General features: G+C 59.4%; 1 protein-coding gene across 19 annotated transcripts in view; it reads right to left on the reverse strand.

Moving 5' to 3' along the window:
- Positions 1-17,161, reverse strand: part of PHLDB1 (pleckstrin homology like domain family B member 1) — a 45,369-nt gene that overhangs the window by 11,844 nt on the left and 16,364 nt on the right. For 6 of the 19 annotated variants that reach the window (XM_036859487.1, XM_036859486.1, XM_036859482.1 and 3 more), the window contains 13 exons: positions 15,536-16,884; positions 12,829-13,110; positions 12,137-12,277; positions 11,887-12,024; positions 9,164-9,292; positions 8,647-8,802; positions 6,276-6,386; positions 6,014-6,103; positions 3,516-3,689; positions 2,906-3,046; positions 1,360-1,500; positions 1,097-1,199; positions 574-618 (listed from right to left, as the gene is read on the reverse strand). In XM_036859487.1, coding sequence (XP_036715382.1) covers positions 574-618; positions 1,097-1,199; positions 1,360-1,500; positions 2,906-3,046; positions 3,516-3,689; positions 6,014-6,103; positions 6,276-6,386; positions 8,647-8,802; positions 9,164-9,292; positions 11,887-12,024; positions 12,137-12,277; positions 12,829-13,110; positions 15,536-16,884 — 3,000 coding nt within the window. Of the gene's footprint in view, positions 1-573; positions 619-1,096; positions 1,200-1,359; positions 1,501-2,905; positions 3,047-3,515; positions 3,690-5,290; positions 5,435-6,013; positions 6,104-6,275; positions 6,387-8,646; positions 8,803-9,163; positions 9,293-11,886; positions 12,025-12,136; positions 12,278-12,828; positions 13,111-15,535; positions 16,885-17,161 lie in introns of all 19 variants that reach the window. The other 13 variants (XM_036859489.1, XM_036859483.1, XM_036859501.1 and 10 more) reach the window with 10 other exon arrangements.

Below are 17,161 nucleotides of genomic sequence, written 5' to 3' on the forward strand. Positions count from 1 at the left end.
CGAGCGGGGAGAAGGTAACACGGGCAGCCCCCTTGCCCCCCACCAGCTTCCCTGAAGCCCCCGCAGCTCCAGGTCCGGCTGCCCTGGCAACGCTCCGTCGCCTGCACAACTGGCCACAGCCATGCAGCCTGACTTCAGCGCTCCCACTGTGTCCTGAGCCCACACGCGGCACCGGACCTGCCCAGGTGGGGCCCCGGCAGCACGACGGCCAGGTGGCTCCAGCTCACAACCATGGCCTGAACAGGTGGGCAGGGCACATGCACCCACCCTGCTGCTGGGGAAGGGTGAAGGAAGAGGTGCTGGGAGCCCCATGAGCACCCACATCAATGCAGACCCCGCGGCGATGCAGAAGCAGGAGTGCCAGTGGCAGGGAAGGAGGGAGGGGAGACGAGGCGGAGCACAGCTGAGGCAGGAGAGAGCTCAGCTGGAGGGGTGAGGCCAGCCCAACACCCCAACCCAACTCAGCCTGGGAGTCTGCCTGCGGCCAGTGGGGGCCTGGGCAGAATACATCATGCGGATGCCCGGGCAGGGGCTGCCTGGCCAAAGCAATGCCCTCAATGACCAACGCTCTACCTGCTGGGTCGTCAGTTGGGAGGGGCTCGGCAGGAAGCGACTCGACTGGTAGGGGGGCCCCCAGGTAGAGACACAGAGGGGACGAGAGGGGAGAAAGGCACAGACTTGGACTTTCAAAACAAACAAAATGCACACGAGCAACCAGGACTCCTGGGTCCCTAGAGCCAATATCTTAGGGAAGCATTTGTGGAGGTCATCAAGTCCAACCCCCTGCCTCCAGACAGGATAACGTCTATCCCTACTCAGGTCAACAAGCATTTCCCTTATTTGCTGCCGTCTCTAGGAAAGATCTCACAGCCACCCCCCCACCGACCCTTAGTCCCCTGCCCTTAGTCTTCTCATAGATAGCCAGGAATCTCTTCTTTAGGTATCTAATCCAAATCCTTTTTGCTCTTGCCTAGATCCCAATTAAAGGAAAAACATCCTGGGAAAGGCGTGGGCACGGATGAGGTAGGGTGGAGAGTGCGTGGCAGATGTCCAGGGCCCCCAGGAGAGCAGGTGGGCTGGCGTTGCAGCCACTCACCCTTCTGCTGGAGGGCCAGCTGGCGCTTGGTCTCAATGTCCTGCAGCGTGGCTGCCAGGTTGCGAGGAAGGCTGCTTGTGCCATTCTGGGCGAGTAGAGTGCCCTGCGGAGGGAAACGGAGCATTGGGACCCGAGGCTCAGAAGGCACCTCCCCCCACCCTCAAGGCTCTCATGGGTGGCTGTGACCTCTCTCCAGTGTGGCTGTGTCCATCCCCCACCATCACCACCCTGCCACGCACACAGCCCTCCCACTGTCCTCAGACCTTTGGGGAGGGGCTACGGCCCAAGGTAGCCACGCTGAGCTGGGAGGAGGAGGAGGAAGAGCCAGAGGAAGAGGGGAGGGGGCCACTGCGGGTCCGGGGCAAGGGGCTAGTGGCCTCACCATCCATCTTGGAGCGGTAAACCTGGAGGGAAGAGACACTGTCTGGTATCCCCGGCTCCCCCACTGGCCACCATCCCCATGGCATCTAGGCTGGCTGTGATCCAAGGTACTGCCCCAGCACCCGAGGCCTCTGTCTCTAGCTGACAACAGCACTGAGCCTCCTGGGCCAGCCCAATGGACAGATGTTATTGGCAGCTGCCAAGCCTCCTTTCCAGGCTGCTCCTCCTTGGGCCAATCCCTGGTCCAACCCTGCATCTTCGAAAGGACAGTGTAAATCAACCCATGTGAGGAGTTAACACCAATGGGCAGAGCTGTACAGGTGACTGACTGGAGGCCGGGGCTCCCTCTGGTCCCAGCTCTGCTGCTAAGGGGCTGTGACCTTGGGCCACGCACCTCCCCACTCTGGGCCTTGGCTTCCTTATCTGCAAAAGGAGGGGGTAGGGCTAGACTAAATAATCGCCAAGCTCCCTCACAGCGCTAATGTTTGGTGAATATGGTCTTTGGAGTCAAGCACCCTGGCCCTCGGTGTAGCCTCTGCTACTTCCTAGTTGTGTGACCTCGGAGAGATTACTTATCTTCTCTGGGCCCCAGTGTTTGATCTGTAAAACGAGAGTTATCGTTATCTACCTCAAAGGCCTGTGGTAATGATTAAATGAATCAAAACATGTAAAAATCTCAAACCAGCTGGGCACAAAACAGAAATGTCACACAAACTACTCCCAAAGGAAACATGGAATTTTAGCTGAGATCACAGTCTTAGAGGTGCAATGTCTTCACTCAAAGAATGAATCTTGAATGGGGCACTGGGGGGTAGGGGGGTTCAGGCCCTACAGCCGGTCAGTGGAGTGACACTTGGGGCAGAAGACTGCCCGAATACTCTCCCCCCACCCCGTGGTCAGCAGCTTGCTGCAGGCTCGAGCAGGGCCATGCCCCCAATGGCAACTCTGAGGAGTCTTGGGCATGTCCTCAGGGACTTCAGAGCCTTTGTCCCATTCTGTCCTGCCTCCAAGTGTCACCCCTGGGGAGACCAGGAGAACAAAATACTGGCAACTCTCCTAGGACACACAAGTTCCAGAGACAACAGGCTCAAGAGTGCGTCAGGCCAAGACTGAGTGAGAAGCTCTGGGGTTGAGGGCTACCGAGGACAGCATGAGGCACCGCTGCTTCCGAACCTCCTTCCACTGGACAGCCAAGCACGTCGCCCTCGGACTCAGGAGGCTGGCCCTCCACACCCGGAGTGCCAGGATGGCTGCCCAAGAGGAGACCCTCACTCCCCTCTCAGGGTCCAGAGGCCCCTGTTGCCCCGCTGCATTAACCCCACCACCACCTAAGGCAGCACTGCAGGGCTGACGGATCGGCAGGAGGTCCCCGGAGCAGAGAGGAGCGGGGCCTGGGGAGGGAGGGGTGGGCAGGGGAGGAGGGGTTACCTGCAGCTGACGGGAAGCTTTGGCGGGCAGAGGCGGGGGGGAGGAACGAGGGGAGGCCGCAGCGGGGCCGGTCCCCAGCCCGGCCATCAGCTCCTGGTACCACTGCTCTAAGTCTACAGCGGGGAGCAGCAGCTTCTCCATCTGGAGGGGGCGCGGGGAGGAGGACAGGGGACGGGAGGGGAAGGACGGAGAGGAAAGGTCAAGGAGTGAGGGGCGAGGAAAGGGGAGGAAAAAGGAAGAAAAGGGCAAAGAAACGGGAAGCTTGGAGGAAGGGTAGAGGAAGGCCATTACCAGGGAAACAGACAGGAAGGGAAGGGAAAACAGGAACGAAGGAAGGGAGAAAGGAGAGCATAAGGAGGAGAAAACACAGTGAGAAAACAGTTGCCGTGAACGTGCTAAGGGCAAAGAGAAACAGGGCACAACTCCCAGACCACAGACACGTGCTACGCCAACCACGGTGCCAGCCAGCCGGAGCCACCCCCCCGGCAGGCAGCGCTCCCCCCCGGGGGCCGGCTGAGGGCTGAGACGCCACTGCGCACGGGCAAAGCACACACAGACAGAGCCACGCCACTAGTGGGCTGAGGGTGGCAGGAACACACAGACCACCAACCTGGGCTGAAGGCGGGATAGAAGCGAAGGAGGAGGAAGAGGGCAGCGCAGGAAGAAGGCAGGTGGTGGGAACCAGGTCCTGGGAGGCAGGGGCCCAGGGAGGCAGGCCTGGCGCGGGCGCTGCGGGCACAGGCGAGGTGCCCCACATGGCCTTTAGCTGCTCAAGCGTCACGTACTTGGGGGAAGGCCAGACACAGGAGGGAATACAAGAGGTTAATGGGACCGGAACCCAAGAGATGGCCCTGCCCACGGGCAAGGGAAGGGTAAGAGTAGGACACACAGAGCAGAGTAGGCTTGTAGAGCCCGGGAAAGCCAGGGTCCTCTCAGCAGGATGCCCTCACGCTAGAGCAGAAGGCCTTCCCTCCTTGAGCCATCAGGAGCTGAAGAAAGATCCCGAAGCCCCAGGCAAGAGAACGAACCACTCCCAAGCCCCCTGACGCGAGCTGCCCTTCTCCCGCACTGCTGAAGACAGACCCTGCTGCCCCCCAACCCAGGCCTCAGGGGCAATCGAGGGCCTCCATGAGGAGGCCCTTGGGCATAGGTGGCTTCACTCGGTGGCTGGTACCTCACTGTCAGGCAGGGGCTGGGCGAGCGCGCTGGGGGAGGTGGCAGAAGCATAGGGGTCCAAGCAGGAGCACAGCTGGAGAAACTCTGCCAGGCTCACATACTCCTAGGGTGCCCGGTGGGAGGGGGAAGGGTGGGCAGAGAACAGGTTAACAGGATTCAACCAGGTACCTGACATCCACACTCCATGCCAAAGGGCCATCACTCCATTCAATACAAAATCCAGAGCAGGGGTGCGTGGGGAGCTCAGCTGCCCACTGTGGCCTCAGCTGGCTGCCGGGTAGTGGGGTGGGGGGCAGAAAAGGGCAGGCAGAACTGACTGTCTGTAGGCTCTTCTTAACCTTCACTCTTGAGGCTGCCTTGGCATCCGGGCCCTGCCGCGGGCAGACCCTGAAAGCCCATTCCTGGGTTTGCCCTGGGCTAGGGGCAGGTGAAGGAGCCCGAGGAAGGTCTTCCAGGAGTCCACCAGGGACCAGGACCCACCTCCCAGAGAACCTTTCTGTCTCCAACACCTTGGGCATCCCCAATGAGGCACACACATGCATCACTGGGCACCAGTCACAGCATTCCCATGGGTCCCCTCACACCCCATCTGCTGGAGCAGGAGCTGGAAGGAACAGGAACTGCAGGCACCACTAGGGCCTGAGCAAGATGGGCCCTGAGAAAGAGACCTTAGCAGGGAGTAGCTAAAAGCCCAGAGAGAAAAACCAGGCCACTGCCCAAAGGTTAGGACTTGGAAAGATGCTAACACACCAGATCGTGGGTTGGGAAGACAGGGACTGTGGTATTCTCTGAGCACATCCTTAGAATTCTGAGCTTATCTAGGTGTTGGGGACATGGTAGGCATCCAAAATGCATGCAGAATCAAAGTACAGGATCCTAAGCCTGCCCTACCCAGGGGAGCCCATCCTGACCTAGCTCCAGAGGGGGACTGTCCTCCAGGGGTCACACAAAAGGAAAATGAGCTAGCAGGTCCAGTGTGTTGTGAGAACTGATGGATGGCATGCAGAATATATGCAAATTTATATGCAAATTGATGCTCTGATTTTGCATGGGATGCCCAGGCACCTAAGGAACAACAAACTCTGGCCAGACAAAGGATTACTGCCACGCGCCCTTCAGCTGGGCCATTGGGAGGAGCTGAGCGCAGAAGCTCAGCAAGCAGGCAGACAGGCAGTGAGTACAGCAGAGCAGGCAGTTAGCTGTGATTACCTCTTGCGCTTTGGGGCAGAGCTGAGTGGAAGCAGGTGGGGTTAAGGGACCAGAGGAGGCCCCAGCCTGAGAAGACCCTGGGAAGGGACCCAGAGCCGCCATCCCCAGCCCCACCTCTGAGGACTCGGAGATGAGCAGTTCAGCCTACAGAGAGGGTACGTGTGAGGGGCCTCACCCCTCACACTCAGCCCAGCCACCCCACCCCAGGCCCAAATTGTTTGCGCAATGAGGCAGGAAACTCGGCACGTCCTGGTTGAGCCTCACACACCAGGCATGCAAAGACTCGGGAAAGAACGAGCCCCAATGCCCACTTCTGAGCCTGTAGCCTAGTTCCAGACAGAAGCCCAGGGAGCTCCAAGATCAGGACCCCTAGATCCCTATGCTGCCCCTTGAGCTGAGTCCACCCAGCCCTGGCCCTCACCAAACCTCTGAGCTGCCATCCTCCCCACCCGTGCCTCCTGAATCCCCCAGATGTGTTCAGTCTCCCGAAATGGTAAGATCAGTGGGCTCCTGGGGGCCAGAAAGGCAGCTGAAAAGCAGCAGCCGGTAGCCATAGAGGAGCCAATCCCAGACCTCAGAGCCACTCCTACTCAAATTTCTCCAGTTCGGGAAAATGCCCCCATATTCAACCTCAGCTGTTGGGGTGAAGGCACCATGCGTTCCTCCAGAGCCTCCCAGGAGACCCCTTGGGCCTGAGGCTGGGGCCCAAACCAACCACGTTACCTCTTTGAGAGTCGACGTGGTCTTCGGGAAAGCCCTGCCCCCTGTGAGCGAGTGGTATCTTCTTTCCAACATAGCCAGTTTCTCCTTCTCCTGCAAGCCCAAAGCGGCAGAATCAGAAAGGAGTGGGAGTGGGGCAAGGGGCCCCAAGTAAAGGGGGATCCCACCTGGCTGGCCAGTCTCCACCCCAGCCCTTCTGCACTCACCTCCCACTCCCCCAGCCCCTCGCCAGCCCTCATCCCCCGCCCAACCTGACTGGGGCTACCTTCTGCAGCAGCTGCAGGGAGGCATTCTTATCCCGGGCTAGGCGTTCCGACTCTTGCACAGCCTGGGACCGGATCTGCCCAGCCTGACTGTCCAGGACCACCAGGTGCTCCTAGAGGAGATGGGGGTAGTGGGTCAGACCCTGGGGAGACAGGGCTGAGCCCGAGGTGAGGCTTGGCCGTCTCTGCTGCCCAGAGATCCTGGGCTTGGGTGAAGGGAATCAACTAGTCCTTCTGTTCGGCCTTGTCTCACCCAAGGAAAACGCAGGCTGCTGTGGTCGGCTCCCTCACCCCTCCCTCGACCAGTGACCCCATGCCACCAGGAACACCAGCCAGAACTCAAGTTCCCAAATCTCTCTCCCCGCCCGCCCCAGTCAACGTGTCCGGAATCCCAGAGATGCTGACACGTTCTCCACCTGCCCCCGTGCTTCCATCCCACTGTCACCACCCCAACCCAGGCCCTCTGTTTCCTGGTCTGGACTTCTTCACCAGCCTCCTGCTTCCACTCTCTCAACTTTCTGATCCACCCCTACACTGCCACAGATAGCTTCCTAAAATGGCCTTTGAGGTTTGTTTTTGTTTGCTTGCTTGTCTGAATTTTCTAATCTTTTTAGAATGTATATTACTTGAATAATTTTTTTTAAATCCACGAGTAAGGGTAATCACTCCTCTTCTCAAAATTTTTCAGCAACTCCTCATTACTCACAGGATAAAGCACAAACCCCTCAGCCAGCACTCAAGGGCTCCTGGAACTGGGCCTCCACTTTCCACACTCCCTCCTACCCTGAGCCCTCGGCGGCATGCGCTCAGCTCGGCCCTATTGTAACGTCAGCGGTGCAGGTGTACACTCCCAGGCCTTTCTTATACGGTTCTCTTTGCCAGGAATGCTGTCCTGTCTTCTCCACCCATCAAGAGTTTATTTATCCTCCAAGACCAGACCCAATGCTATCTTCTCTCCAACATCTTCCTTGATCACCACTCAATTCCTTTGCTCCTTGCTCTGTGCTCAAATTATTCCATATCACCATTTGCCTTGTATTGCTGTTACTTGTGAATATATGTCTCCATCACCACCACCCCGCCCAAGCTGTCCGATCCAAGGGCCGGGCCAGTGTCTTTTTTGTCTCCATATCCCCAGTAGGGCTTAGCGCAATGCCTGGCTCAACAATCATGTGCTAAAAGGAAATGAAAAGATAATAAGTGAGAGAGAAGGAGAGGGGCTCGGGAAAATGGGCTGGGTTTAGCCAAGGAGGGCTTCCTGAAAGAGGAGGCCTTAAACTATCACCATTAAGAGCAAGACATAGGAGAGAACGGAAGAAGGGAGCTGTACTAAATCTGGGGTCAGCCCAAGCAGCCTGAAGCAGACCAGGTGGTAATCCTCACAACAAGATCTGCAATTTACTGAGAACCTGTCAGGACCCAAGAACTCTACTAAATGCTTTGCATGTGTTACCTCATTTAACTCTCTTACGAGGCAGATGCCTTTATGCCTATTTCACTGATAGGTAGATGCATTTGTAAGGCAGAGCAGCTCAGGGAGAGAAGCAAGGGATCTGGACTCAGGGGGAAGTCCAGTGGCTCCCCACTTACCACCAAGCTCAGGCTAGCCATCAAGCCCCACTTTTTGACGCCCCTCCCCAATCTCACTGCCCTCACCTCCCACCCACTCACTCCAGCCTGGCAAAGTGCACATGCATGCATATGTGTGCACGAACACGCAAGTCTCAGCCACAGGTGTGTGGGCCGCCTGGCTCCTCCCCTTCTCCTCACCCACATCTTCCTAACTCTGGCTTAACACAAGCCTCCTCCCAACTTTACATCCCCGCCCCAATACCCTGTCCTGGTCTGGCTGAGATCAGGAGGAGACATCACAGCATCTGGAGCTCCAGAACCAGCCAGGATGCGATACCAAATCCCCTTGTTTTACGGCTCAGCTGAGCCAAGGCTGGAACCCAGGTGATGCCTTTCTAGTACCCCTGGCAGGCTCTAATATCCAGATCTCAGGTCTTTGTATGTGTCCCAGCACTTTCATCAGAGAGCTCTACAAGGGCAGGAGCAAGTCTCCCCTTCAGCCCCCTCCTCCATCTCCATTTCTCCCTTCCCTGCCCAGCCAGGGCCCAGCTCTGAATGTGAGCCCAATCCACGTTCCACTGGAGGACTGGGGGAAGTCAGAGCTTAATAACAATAGCTATTGTTCGCTGAGTGCTTACTATGATCATGTCCTATGCTGTCTTCACATACAGCATCTCCTTTAACGCTCACAACAGCCTGTTATTGTTCTTGTTTTACAGATGAGGAAACCGAGGCTCAGCAAGGTGAAGTCTAGCCGGCACTGCGGGCCTCGCGGCAGGGATGGGGGCCGGGGGGGCGCACCTTCCTCTTGGCGATGCTACGCAGCAGCTCGGCCTTGCTCCGGAGCAGCCCTTGGCCAGCCAGCTCGCGCTCCTCCTCCACGCGGCTCTCCCGCTCCAGCTGCTGGAACTCCAAGTCTTCAAAGAGCTTTGTCTCAGTCTCCAGGGCTTCTGCCTCCTTGAACGACAGTGACAAAGGGGATCGGGTGGTGCTCACGATACCGCTCTGCGCCTGGAAGGCCAGGTCACAGAGGTGAGAGTTCTGGGGGCTGGACCCGGGGAAACGGAGGAAGGGACCTGCCCCCACCCCGCCCCCTTTCCTCCGCTCGGCTCTGCCCCTTTGCCGGGCATCGCTGCCTGCAGTAGCAGAAAGGAAAACCTCCATCCCCCCCAATCCTTCCCCGTCCCCTCCAAGCCACAACACGGACCCTGGCGTCCGGCAGGTACTGCAGGGCCCAGGCGGTCCCGGCCCACCGCTCCTCTCTTCCGGGCGGGCGGCCCTCGGGGGCGGGGAGGGGGCGGGGGCTGGTGAAACTGACCCTTCTCAGCTGCTCCTGTAACTGTTCCCGCACTGACTCGGGGCAGTTATCGAGCTGCGTCTGGAGCTCGGCGTAGAGCGCCTGGCGGGCCTCCAGGTGCCTCCGTCCCGCGGCCAGCTCCGCCCTCTCCTGGTCGCCGGAGGGGGAGGGGGCGGGCACAGGGGAGAAACAAAACACACACTCCTCAACTCCGGCCCGGGGCAGCGGCGGCGCGGGGCGGGGCGCAGGGAAGGGGGGTGGGGTGCGGGGAGAAGAGAAAGAAGGCGGGGAACGAAAGGAGTTTAACCAGGAGAGGAGAGAGCAAACAGGAGAAAGGGAAATAAGGAGGAAGAGGTGCAGAGTGGGAAAGGCAAAGAGCTGGGGTGTGAGACAGGACTGGAGGTGCAGGCGATGGTGTCACAGGCAGGGGTGTGGGTCCCAGGCAGAAATATTGGTCTCTTGGAGTCCCTTGAACTAGAAAGGTTTGGGCAAGTCCTAGGAATAGGCCCTCTGTTTTCTCTCCAAACCAGTCAAAGCCAAAGCTGGTTCCACATCACAAACACGGAGCCTCTAGCTGCTGTTCCTCCCCCTCTTCCGCTTCCCAGAGACCAAAATTTAACCCTGGGAAAAGGGTGGAGTTGGTGGGGATTAAATCCAGGGGTTGGGTGTGAATTGGGAGCCGAGGATGTTAAAGCTACAGCAGTGCAGTGGAGGGGACCCCAACGCAACCCCCTTGGCCTCCCCACCTCCTGCCCAGGGTGGGGGTGGGGTGCTGGGCACTGCAGGCTGAACTTCAGGAGGATGAGGGTTGCAATTAGTTCGGCCCGTTGCCATGGTAATAGGAGCCCCAGGAGTGGGTACAGAGAGGAGGTGGATGGCTCTGTCTGGGTCGAGATGACACCTCTGAGGGTGGGAAGGGGGGATGCAGGGAGGAGCTGGTGAGTCACCCCTCCGAAGGACAGGCAGAGGAGGAAGTGTGATTACTGATTCCAGAGCCAGAATGGGGCCATGGGCCGGGCGCTGGGGAGGGAAGCTGAGGGAACCTTCCCCACTGCCACCACCACCGCGCGGCCACCACCATCGCCACCTCCACCTCAAATAACTGGGCCCAGAGAGAAGGCAAAGTTCATGCCTCCAGGCAATGCCAGGTGAATGAGAAATGAGGTTAGACAGGTTCCTGCTGAAATGCTGAGCTTCACCCTGGAGTCCTTGCGCTGAACCCTGCCTCTATCCGCCCTCCACCCCACGCCCCCATCCTCATCCAGGAGAGGAGGGCCTGATCAGGCCAGTTTCTGAGGTCCAAGCACTTCCCCATGCTTGGACTCAGCCTTTGCAATACCCTATGTTCTGAATGGATCAGGGGTGGGAGTGGGGAGAGACCTACCCCTTCCCACCCTCTGGATGGAGTATCTGAAATCGGGACGCCCCAGAGGAAAGCTAGGAAGGGTAGCCACTGTGTGGCAGACAGCCCCTGTCCATGCCCTCCCCGGGCCATGCCACCACCACTGGACCTCCTCATCCCTCCGCTCAGGAGGGAAGACAGGTGATGGCTGGAGGACAGCCCCCCTCTTCTCTGTGCAGGAAACTGCCAACGGTCTGTGGAGGCCGCACCCTGGCTTTTCCAAATGAGAGGAGCTCTTTGGGCCGAGAGGCTCCTCAGCCAAGCATTTCCCCCAATTTTGTACCCCTCCTGCCAATGCCCCACTGAGTAAAGTTGAGCTGTGCCCCCTGCCCACTCCTTTCTGATCAAAACCCTGGGGTCCCACACCAAGAATGGAAGGCGGCAACATTAGAGGGGAGGGGCCAAGGGCACAGGGGTGCCCATGGAGTTAGTGCAAAAGCAGGCACGGCTCAGCCCTGCCTGGGTGGCACTGGCAGTTAGGGACATGCAGAGAGCCCAGGACAGTGATTAGAGGGGGCGTTAGTGCAGGCCTGGTTGGTAAGCGTGGAGTTAATTTGGCACAGAATTTGGGAGTGTGGTTTTGGGGGCCAGAGCCAAAGCTCCAAAAAAAAAGGTGGGAGGGTCAAAGAATTTTTAAGAGCTTCAAAACTGAGGGGCAGGAGGAAGACACTCTCAAAAAATCCAGAAGGAATATTAATTCTTGGAAAAATACTGTCAAGTCCAGAAATAGGTGGCCCCTCTCCACTTCGGAGCTTTTGGCACGTTGTTGGACATCTTGGGCGTGGCTGACACGGCCCCTGTGGGATGGAGCGGCCCCAGCAGGCTGGCACGAAATCTGAAAGGGTCAGGGGCAGGAGCTGGGACCATCTGGGATGGGAGGCTGCAGATCCTGAAGGCTCAGGGGAAGCAGAGACCTGAGGGCCATCTCCCAAAGACCACATCCTGAGCACCGGAGCCATGCTTGGCGGGGGATGTCCTCCAGATGCAGACACCCAGATCTGAATCACTCCCCAGCACCAGTGCCTTGGGCTGTGCTCACCGCCCAAGAAGGGGCTTCGGCACTTCCTAGAAGGGGCACGAAGGGCCCAGAATGGCAGGCACCCAGATGTAGAACAGAGACCCAGGCAGAGGAGACCCCAGACACCAGCCCAGACCCTGGCAGCGCCCTCCAAGCTGGTACTTTCCACGGAGAATAAGGCCCCCTGCCCCTGGAGGGGCCCAGAGACCAGCCGGTCTGCAGGATGAACGATGAGGTAAGAGGTTAGGGGCCCCAGAGAAGGCATCTCTCCTCTTCTCCCAGGCCACAGGCGCCCAGCACTGAGCCAGGCCTGGTGTGGGTTACCTTGTCCCTCTCCTTTTGGATGCCCGTCTCCAAGGTCAGCAGCTTCTCCTGCAGCTGGTCCAGCGCGTTCTGCTCCTTCTGCAGCAGCGCGCGCTCTGCTTCCCTCTCCCCCTGCAGCAGTGCCCGCTCCATCTCAGCCTGGAGGCAACAGCAGGGTCCATGTCAAGGCCACTCAAGGCAGCTGGGCTCAGGCCGCTCCGGGGCCGTCACCGTGCCTGGGGAGGAGTCCAGCCAGGGCCCTCGCTCTCACCTCCCGCGCCGACTCCTGCAGCTGCTGCTCCAGCTCCTTCACCCGCACTTTGAGCTGCTCCACTCGCCCCAGCACCTGAGCCCGCTCCTCTTCCAGGGCCAGCACCTCTCCCTGGAGCTTGGCGCTAGGTGCATCTTCGTGCTGGAGGGGAGGGGAGCCATCAGCTAGGGAAGCCTAGAGCCTTCCAGGATGAGACTAAGAAAATGGATCCCCATTCCTCAGGGGGGTGCTCGGAGCAGCTGGACTGAGATAGGAGGAAGTTCCCCTCCCTGCAAGGGGAGCGGTACAGCTTGGCTAAAAGTAACAGACTCGCCGCTGAGTGCCAGGCCTGGGTGGGGTTCCCAGGAAAGCCAGGTCATAAAGCGTATTTATAGCTTGGGAAACTCATCAACACCTCCCCCTCTTCCTTGCCTCCTCTTTTTTTTTTTTGGCCCCACTACTGGATATGGGGGGATCTTAGTTCCCGGAGCAGGGATCGTCGAACGAACCCACGCCCCCTGCGCGGAGTCTTAACCAGTGGACTGCCAGGGGAGTCCCACCTACTCATTTCTACACCCTGATGTCGTCCCAAACTTCATATACTTCCCCCTCACTGGGCCTTGGCATCCACCACACATGCGTGCCTCCTCGGCCTCCAGCAGGCCACCCCTCGTCCCACCTCCTGCTGGGTCCCACCTCCTGCTGGGTCCCACCTCCTGCTGAGTGCTCTCAGTGCTACTGCACTCCTCCTTGAGATTCTCCTCGTCCGAGCGCTCCACAGTCTCCCACAGGCGTTGGGTGGCACCTCCAGGCTCCTCGTTGCTCCGCCCAAAGGCCCCAGTGCCCCCCGCAAGGCCTCGTGAGGGCCTCCGGCTGGCCAGAGCCAAGACTGCGGCGGCCTCCCCAATGCTGGGCAGCTCCCCGGCCTCAGGTCCCCCGTCGGCCCGGCTGTACTCGGCACATAAGTTCAGGATGGTCTCCAGGCGCTGGCGTTCCTGGGGAGGGTGGACAGAGCAGGGCGTAAGGGGAGGAGGCTGGGTCCCAGGAGGGCTAGAGCCAGGCACGGTGTCCCGTCAGGAGAGAGGACTAGGACTCTAGGGGCTCGGGGTCAGAATCAAGTCAGGAGAGCCCAGAGCCCAAGGTCTGGGGAGGCAGAGGGAAGGAGGGTGGGTGCCCCAGCGGCGGGCAGGAGGAACCAGGCTGTCGTGCCACCTGCCCATGTGGCCAGCCCCTCCCGTCTTCCTGTTTCCTCTCCCTTCTCATTCTGTACCAGAGTGGGCTTCCTCGTGAACACACAGGGAAACACACGCTGGCAAGCAGAGTAAAGAACACAATGAGACACAGATAAACACGCAGGTGTTCATGCTGACACGGATACACGTAGACCCAAAGACACCGGGGCCCACAGAGACGCCGCCACATATCAGTACTGACACATGAGGACACAACATGTACCCCGGGCCTGCATTAACAGGCAGCTACACACAAACACACCAGTCCTGACATGCACAAACGCACACTGGCACACACACGGATAAACACAGTCTAGCACACAGACAGGTGGGCACCGACACGGGTCGGGCTGGAACACAGACCCAGGGGCCCACAGGGACCTGACACAGGTTCACACAAAGATGTGCTTAGCGTGTATACACCCTGCCCGAGAGGCCTGGGCCACAGCCCTCCTCATCCCCATCTCAGCTCCACTCACCCTCTGGCAGCCCTCGGCTCCTTCCCAGCAGGGCGGGCTGCTGCCAGCACTTGAATGCCTGGGCCCAGGTGTCAGTGCTCCGTGGCCCGGCTGTTGCATCCGCCCCCTCCCCACACAGCCCACCCAGATACCTCCCAGGGGCCTAAGAAGGTGAAGGAGGGATAGTAGAGGCGTGCTCCGGGTCTGTGCCCCCTCTCCCACTCACAGCACTCCAGACTTGGAGCTTCCCCCAGTCTCTCTCTGGGGTCCCTCAACCTCTGGTGTCTCTCACCAGTTTGGCCAGGACCCCCCAGACACTTACCCAGCTTCCCTCCTGCTGCTTACCCAGTTCCATAGCGAGAAAACCAGGAACAGAGTCTCAGCACCCAGGAGGCTGGGCCAGTGCACCCGCCCCTGCCCCAGGACCCAGATAAGCAGCCCGGTGGAGGTGGGAGGGGCAGGGCAGGCAGCCTCCAAGATTTAAAGTGGCAGGTGGGGCAGGTAAGGGCTGGGGAGGCACGTGGGGCGGGGCGGGGGAGGGGTCAGAAAGGCTGAATGGAGTTGAGGGAGGCTGGCCCCACCACTCTGCCCGTGCCAGGTTCACTGCCCCCTCTCCAGGATGGGACCCCGGCGGTGGGCAAGCACTCTTGTCTAGGCCAGGCAAAAACAGAAGATATAGTAACTTAGAAGACTGGGGGTCCTGCCTCATCCCTTCCGGACCCAACACAGACACGCAGTCCCACACCCTCACCTCACCCAAAGCTGTCCCAACCGCTTCTGAAAGGGCTCCAGGCAAACCTCCTCAGTTCTGATTCTCCTCCTCAAACCAATCCCAGTGTCCCTGGGCCCCCAGGAACCCCGTTCTTCTGCTCGCAAGGGAAAGAGGGCAGAATCTATTTTCCTGTGCATGTGCTCCAGCGTGGACACACCAGCCAGAGCCCCTCAAGCTCCCTGCTCTATCTGGGGAATCCCAGCCCCCACCCAGCTCAGATGCCATCTCCAGGACAGCTGCCCAGAACCACACCCAGCCCCCAAAGGCACCCACACGTGTGCACATGCACACACACACACCAGCACACATAATTACTATCACACAGACTGACCTGGATCAGCCAGGGGCCACCCATCCTGTTCTCTTCTTCTCCCCTGCCACCCCCATTTCCAGACGATCCAGCATGGGCCAGGATGAGCAGCTCCCACCCATTTATAGAGGCCAAAGAGAAGCAAGAAAGAAGGACCAGAGGCTTTTCTAAAGAATAAGCCTTGGAAAGACAGGAGACGTGGGTTCCAATTCCAGCTCTGCCAGAACTTGCTGTGTGACCTTGCACAAACCCATTCCCCTCTCTGGGCTTCAGCCTTCTAATCATTAAGACCTGCTTCTCAAACTGAGACATACAAAGCTTCATCGTAAATGTGGTGAGTTTTCCTAGAGCTTCATTGTATTCAGATACATAATGTGAAACTTCTTTTATACATGAAAACAAACATTGTGTTATAGAATAAATGCAAAGCGAGCATGAATTTGAAATAAGGCCTAGAGACTTCAAAGAAAGTTCTTGTTCAGGGCACCAGAGCCTTGAGATACTGGTCACTACGGTGTATCCCGGAAGTGGAGAAGCTTGGGAAGCCCAGGCCCTGTCCACGGGCCCCTCCCTCCCTGCCAGCTGGCCCACCCACACCCTGGCAGAGCCCCTGTCATGATGCCAGCAGCCTCCCTGGCATCCGCTCACCAGCCTCTCCATCTCCTGCTCCCGAAGCCGCTCTTGGCGCTGCCGCCGGTGGTACTCCAGGAGGTCATCCTCATTGTCACTGATCTCTGTGATGCTATTTTTCCGCTCCCGAGTGACAGGCACTCGCAAGTCCCCGCTGGAGAGCTTCCTCTGGGCACGGGGGCTCTGGCGGGGTGAAGCCCCAGTCAAAGAGCCCAGACTATAAGCCGGGCTCAGCCTGCCACTGAAGCTGCCCTTGCGGGGTGCCAGGGACTCCCCGAGTGTGGGTGAGGGGCTCCGTGTCCTACGGCCCCGTGCCCCCAGCGTCACAGAGAAGTCCTCTGGTGAAGCCCCATGGGCTGCCCAGCGCCGGGGTCGGGGACTCTCTGCCACTTCCCTGGTTAGTTTGGGATCTGGGGTGGTCCGGGCAGGCATGGGGGAGAGAGCCCTTCGGGACAGAGATGGGCTCAAGGGAGGCAGTTCTCTCATACTGTCCAGGCCCCGCCGGCCTAGGCGGGGACTCTCGGGAGGCTGCAGGGTGCGGGTAGCGGACCCATCTGAAAATGTTCGGCCCACCAGCTGGCGCGAGGGGCTGGTTGTCAACACCTGCTCAGCGCCTGGCAGCTCCCGGAAAGGGCTGGGAGGGCGGTCCTGGAGCGTGCCAATCTTGCTTCGAGGAGCAGGGACCGGTGGCTGGAACTTGGGGCTGCCAGGAACGCTGGTGGGTTGGCCACGGGCACCGGAAGCCGGGTATTCACTCAGGCCAATCGCCACCCGGGGCAACTGCCCCGCCGGCCGGGGGCTCTCGGTGGCTCTGCAGGCCACTGCCAAGACAGTGGCTGCAGGGCTGTCTGTCCGCAGACCTCGGAGGCCGGGGCTGGGCGGCCTCTCGTGACCCCCCTTCCTGCCCAGCCGGGGGCTCTCAGAGGGGCGAGCACCACTGGGTCGGGACTGTGAGGGCTGCAGGGCCAAATGGTAGCTAGAGGACCGGGCAGGCACCAGGGGGGGCATGGAAGGTGCTGGCTCCTGCCCACTGGGGGAGTGGCTGGCACAGCTTCCACTGCTGGCTGGTGAGGAGAGCGGAGAGAAGGCTGGAGAGGTGTTCTCATAGCTGGAGCCCACGGACATGGCGCCGGGGCTGGTCGGGGGGGACAGCAGGTAGCGGCCACCATTGGCCATCGGTGACAGTGGGGAAGTGGCGGCAGGCTTCTTGCCAGCAGCTCCAGGCTCCTCGAGCACCAGTGAGTCCATGATCTCCTGCAGGTCCTTCTCAATAGAGCTCACCAGGGAACTGTGGCTGCCACAGGCTGAGGGTCCCTGGGTTGCGGGCTGTGGGGTGTGGTTCCCGTTCACCAAGCTTTCTGATTCTGCTGAAGGAAAACGCAAAGAGGCCTCAGGACCTGGTCTTCATCTCCTAGGCCCTAGGGAGCTGCATACGCACAAGAGCGAGCACTCGCCATGTCCTGCCAGCAGAATAGGGCTGGAAAGGCTCTGGAGAAGCAGCCAGGAGATCTGGGTCCCAGTGCCAGCTCTGCCACTAACCTGCTGTGCAACCGCCCCAAGTCACTTGCCCTTGGTTTTGCCTTCTGTAAAGGAGGAGGGCTCTCCTGGCTCTAACATTTTATGACTTAGGACAGAGTTGGCAAC

The sequence above is a fragment of the Balaenoptera musculus genome, chromosome 8, assembly GCF_009873245.2.
Source record: "Balaenoptera musculus isolate JJ_BM4_2016_0621 chromosome 8, mBalMus1.pri.v3, whole genome shotgun sequence".
Lineage (NCBI taxonomy): Eukaryota > Metazoa > Chordata > Mammalia > Artiodactyla > Balaenopteridae > Balaenoptera > Balaenoptera musculus.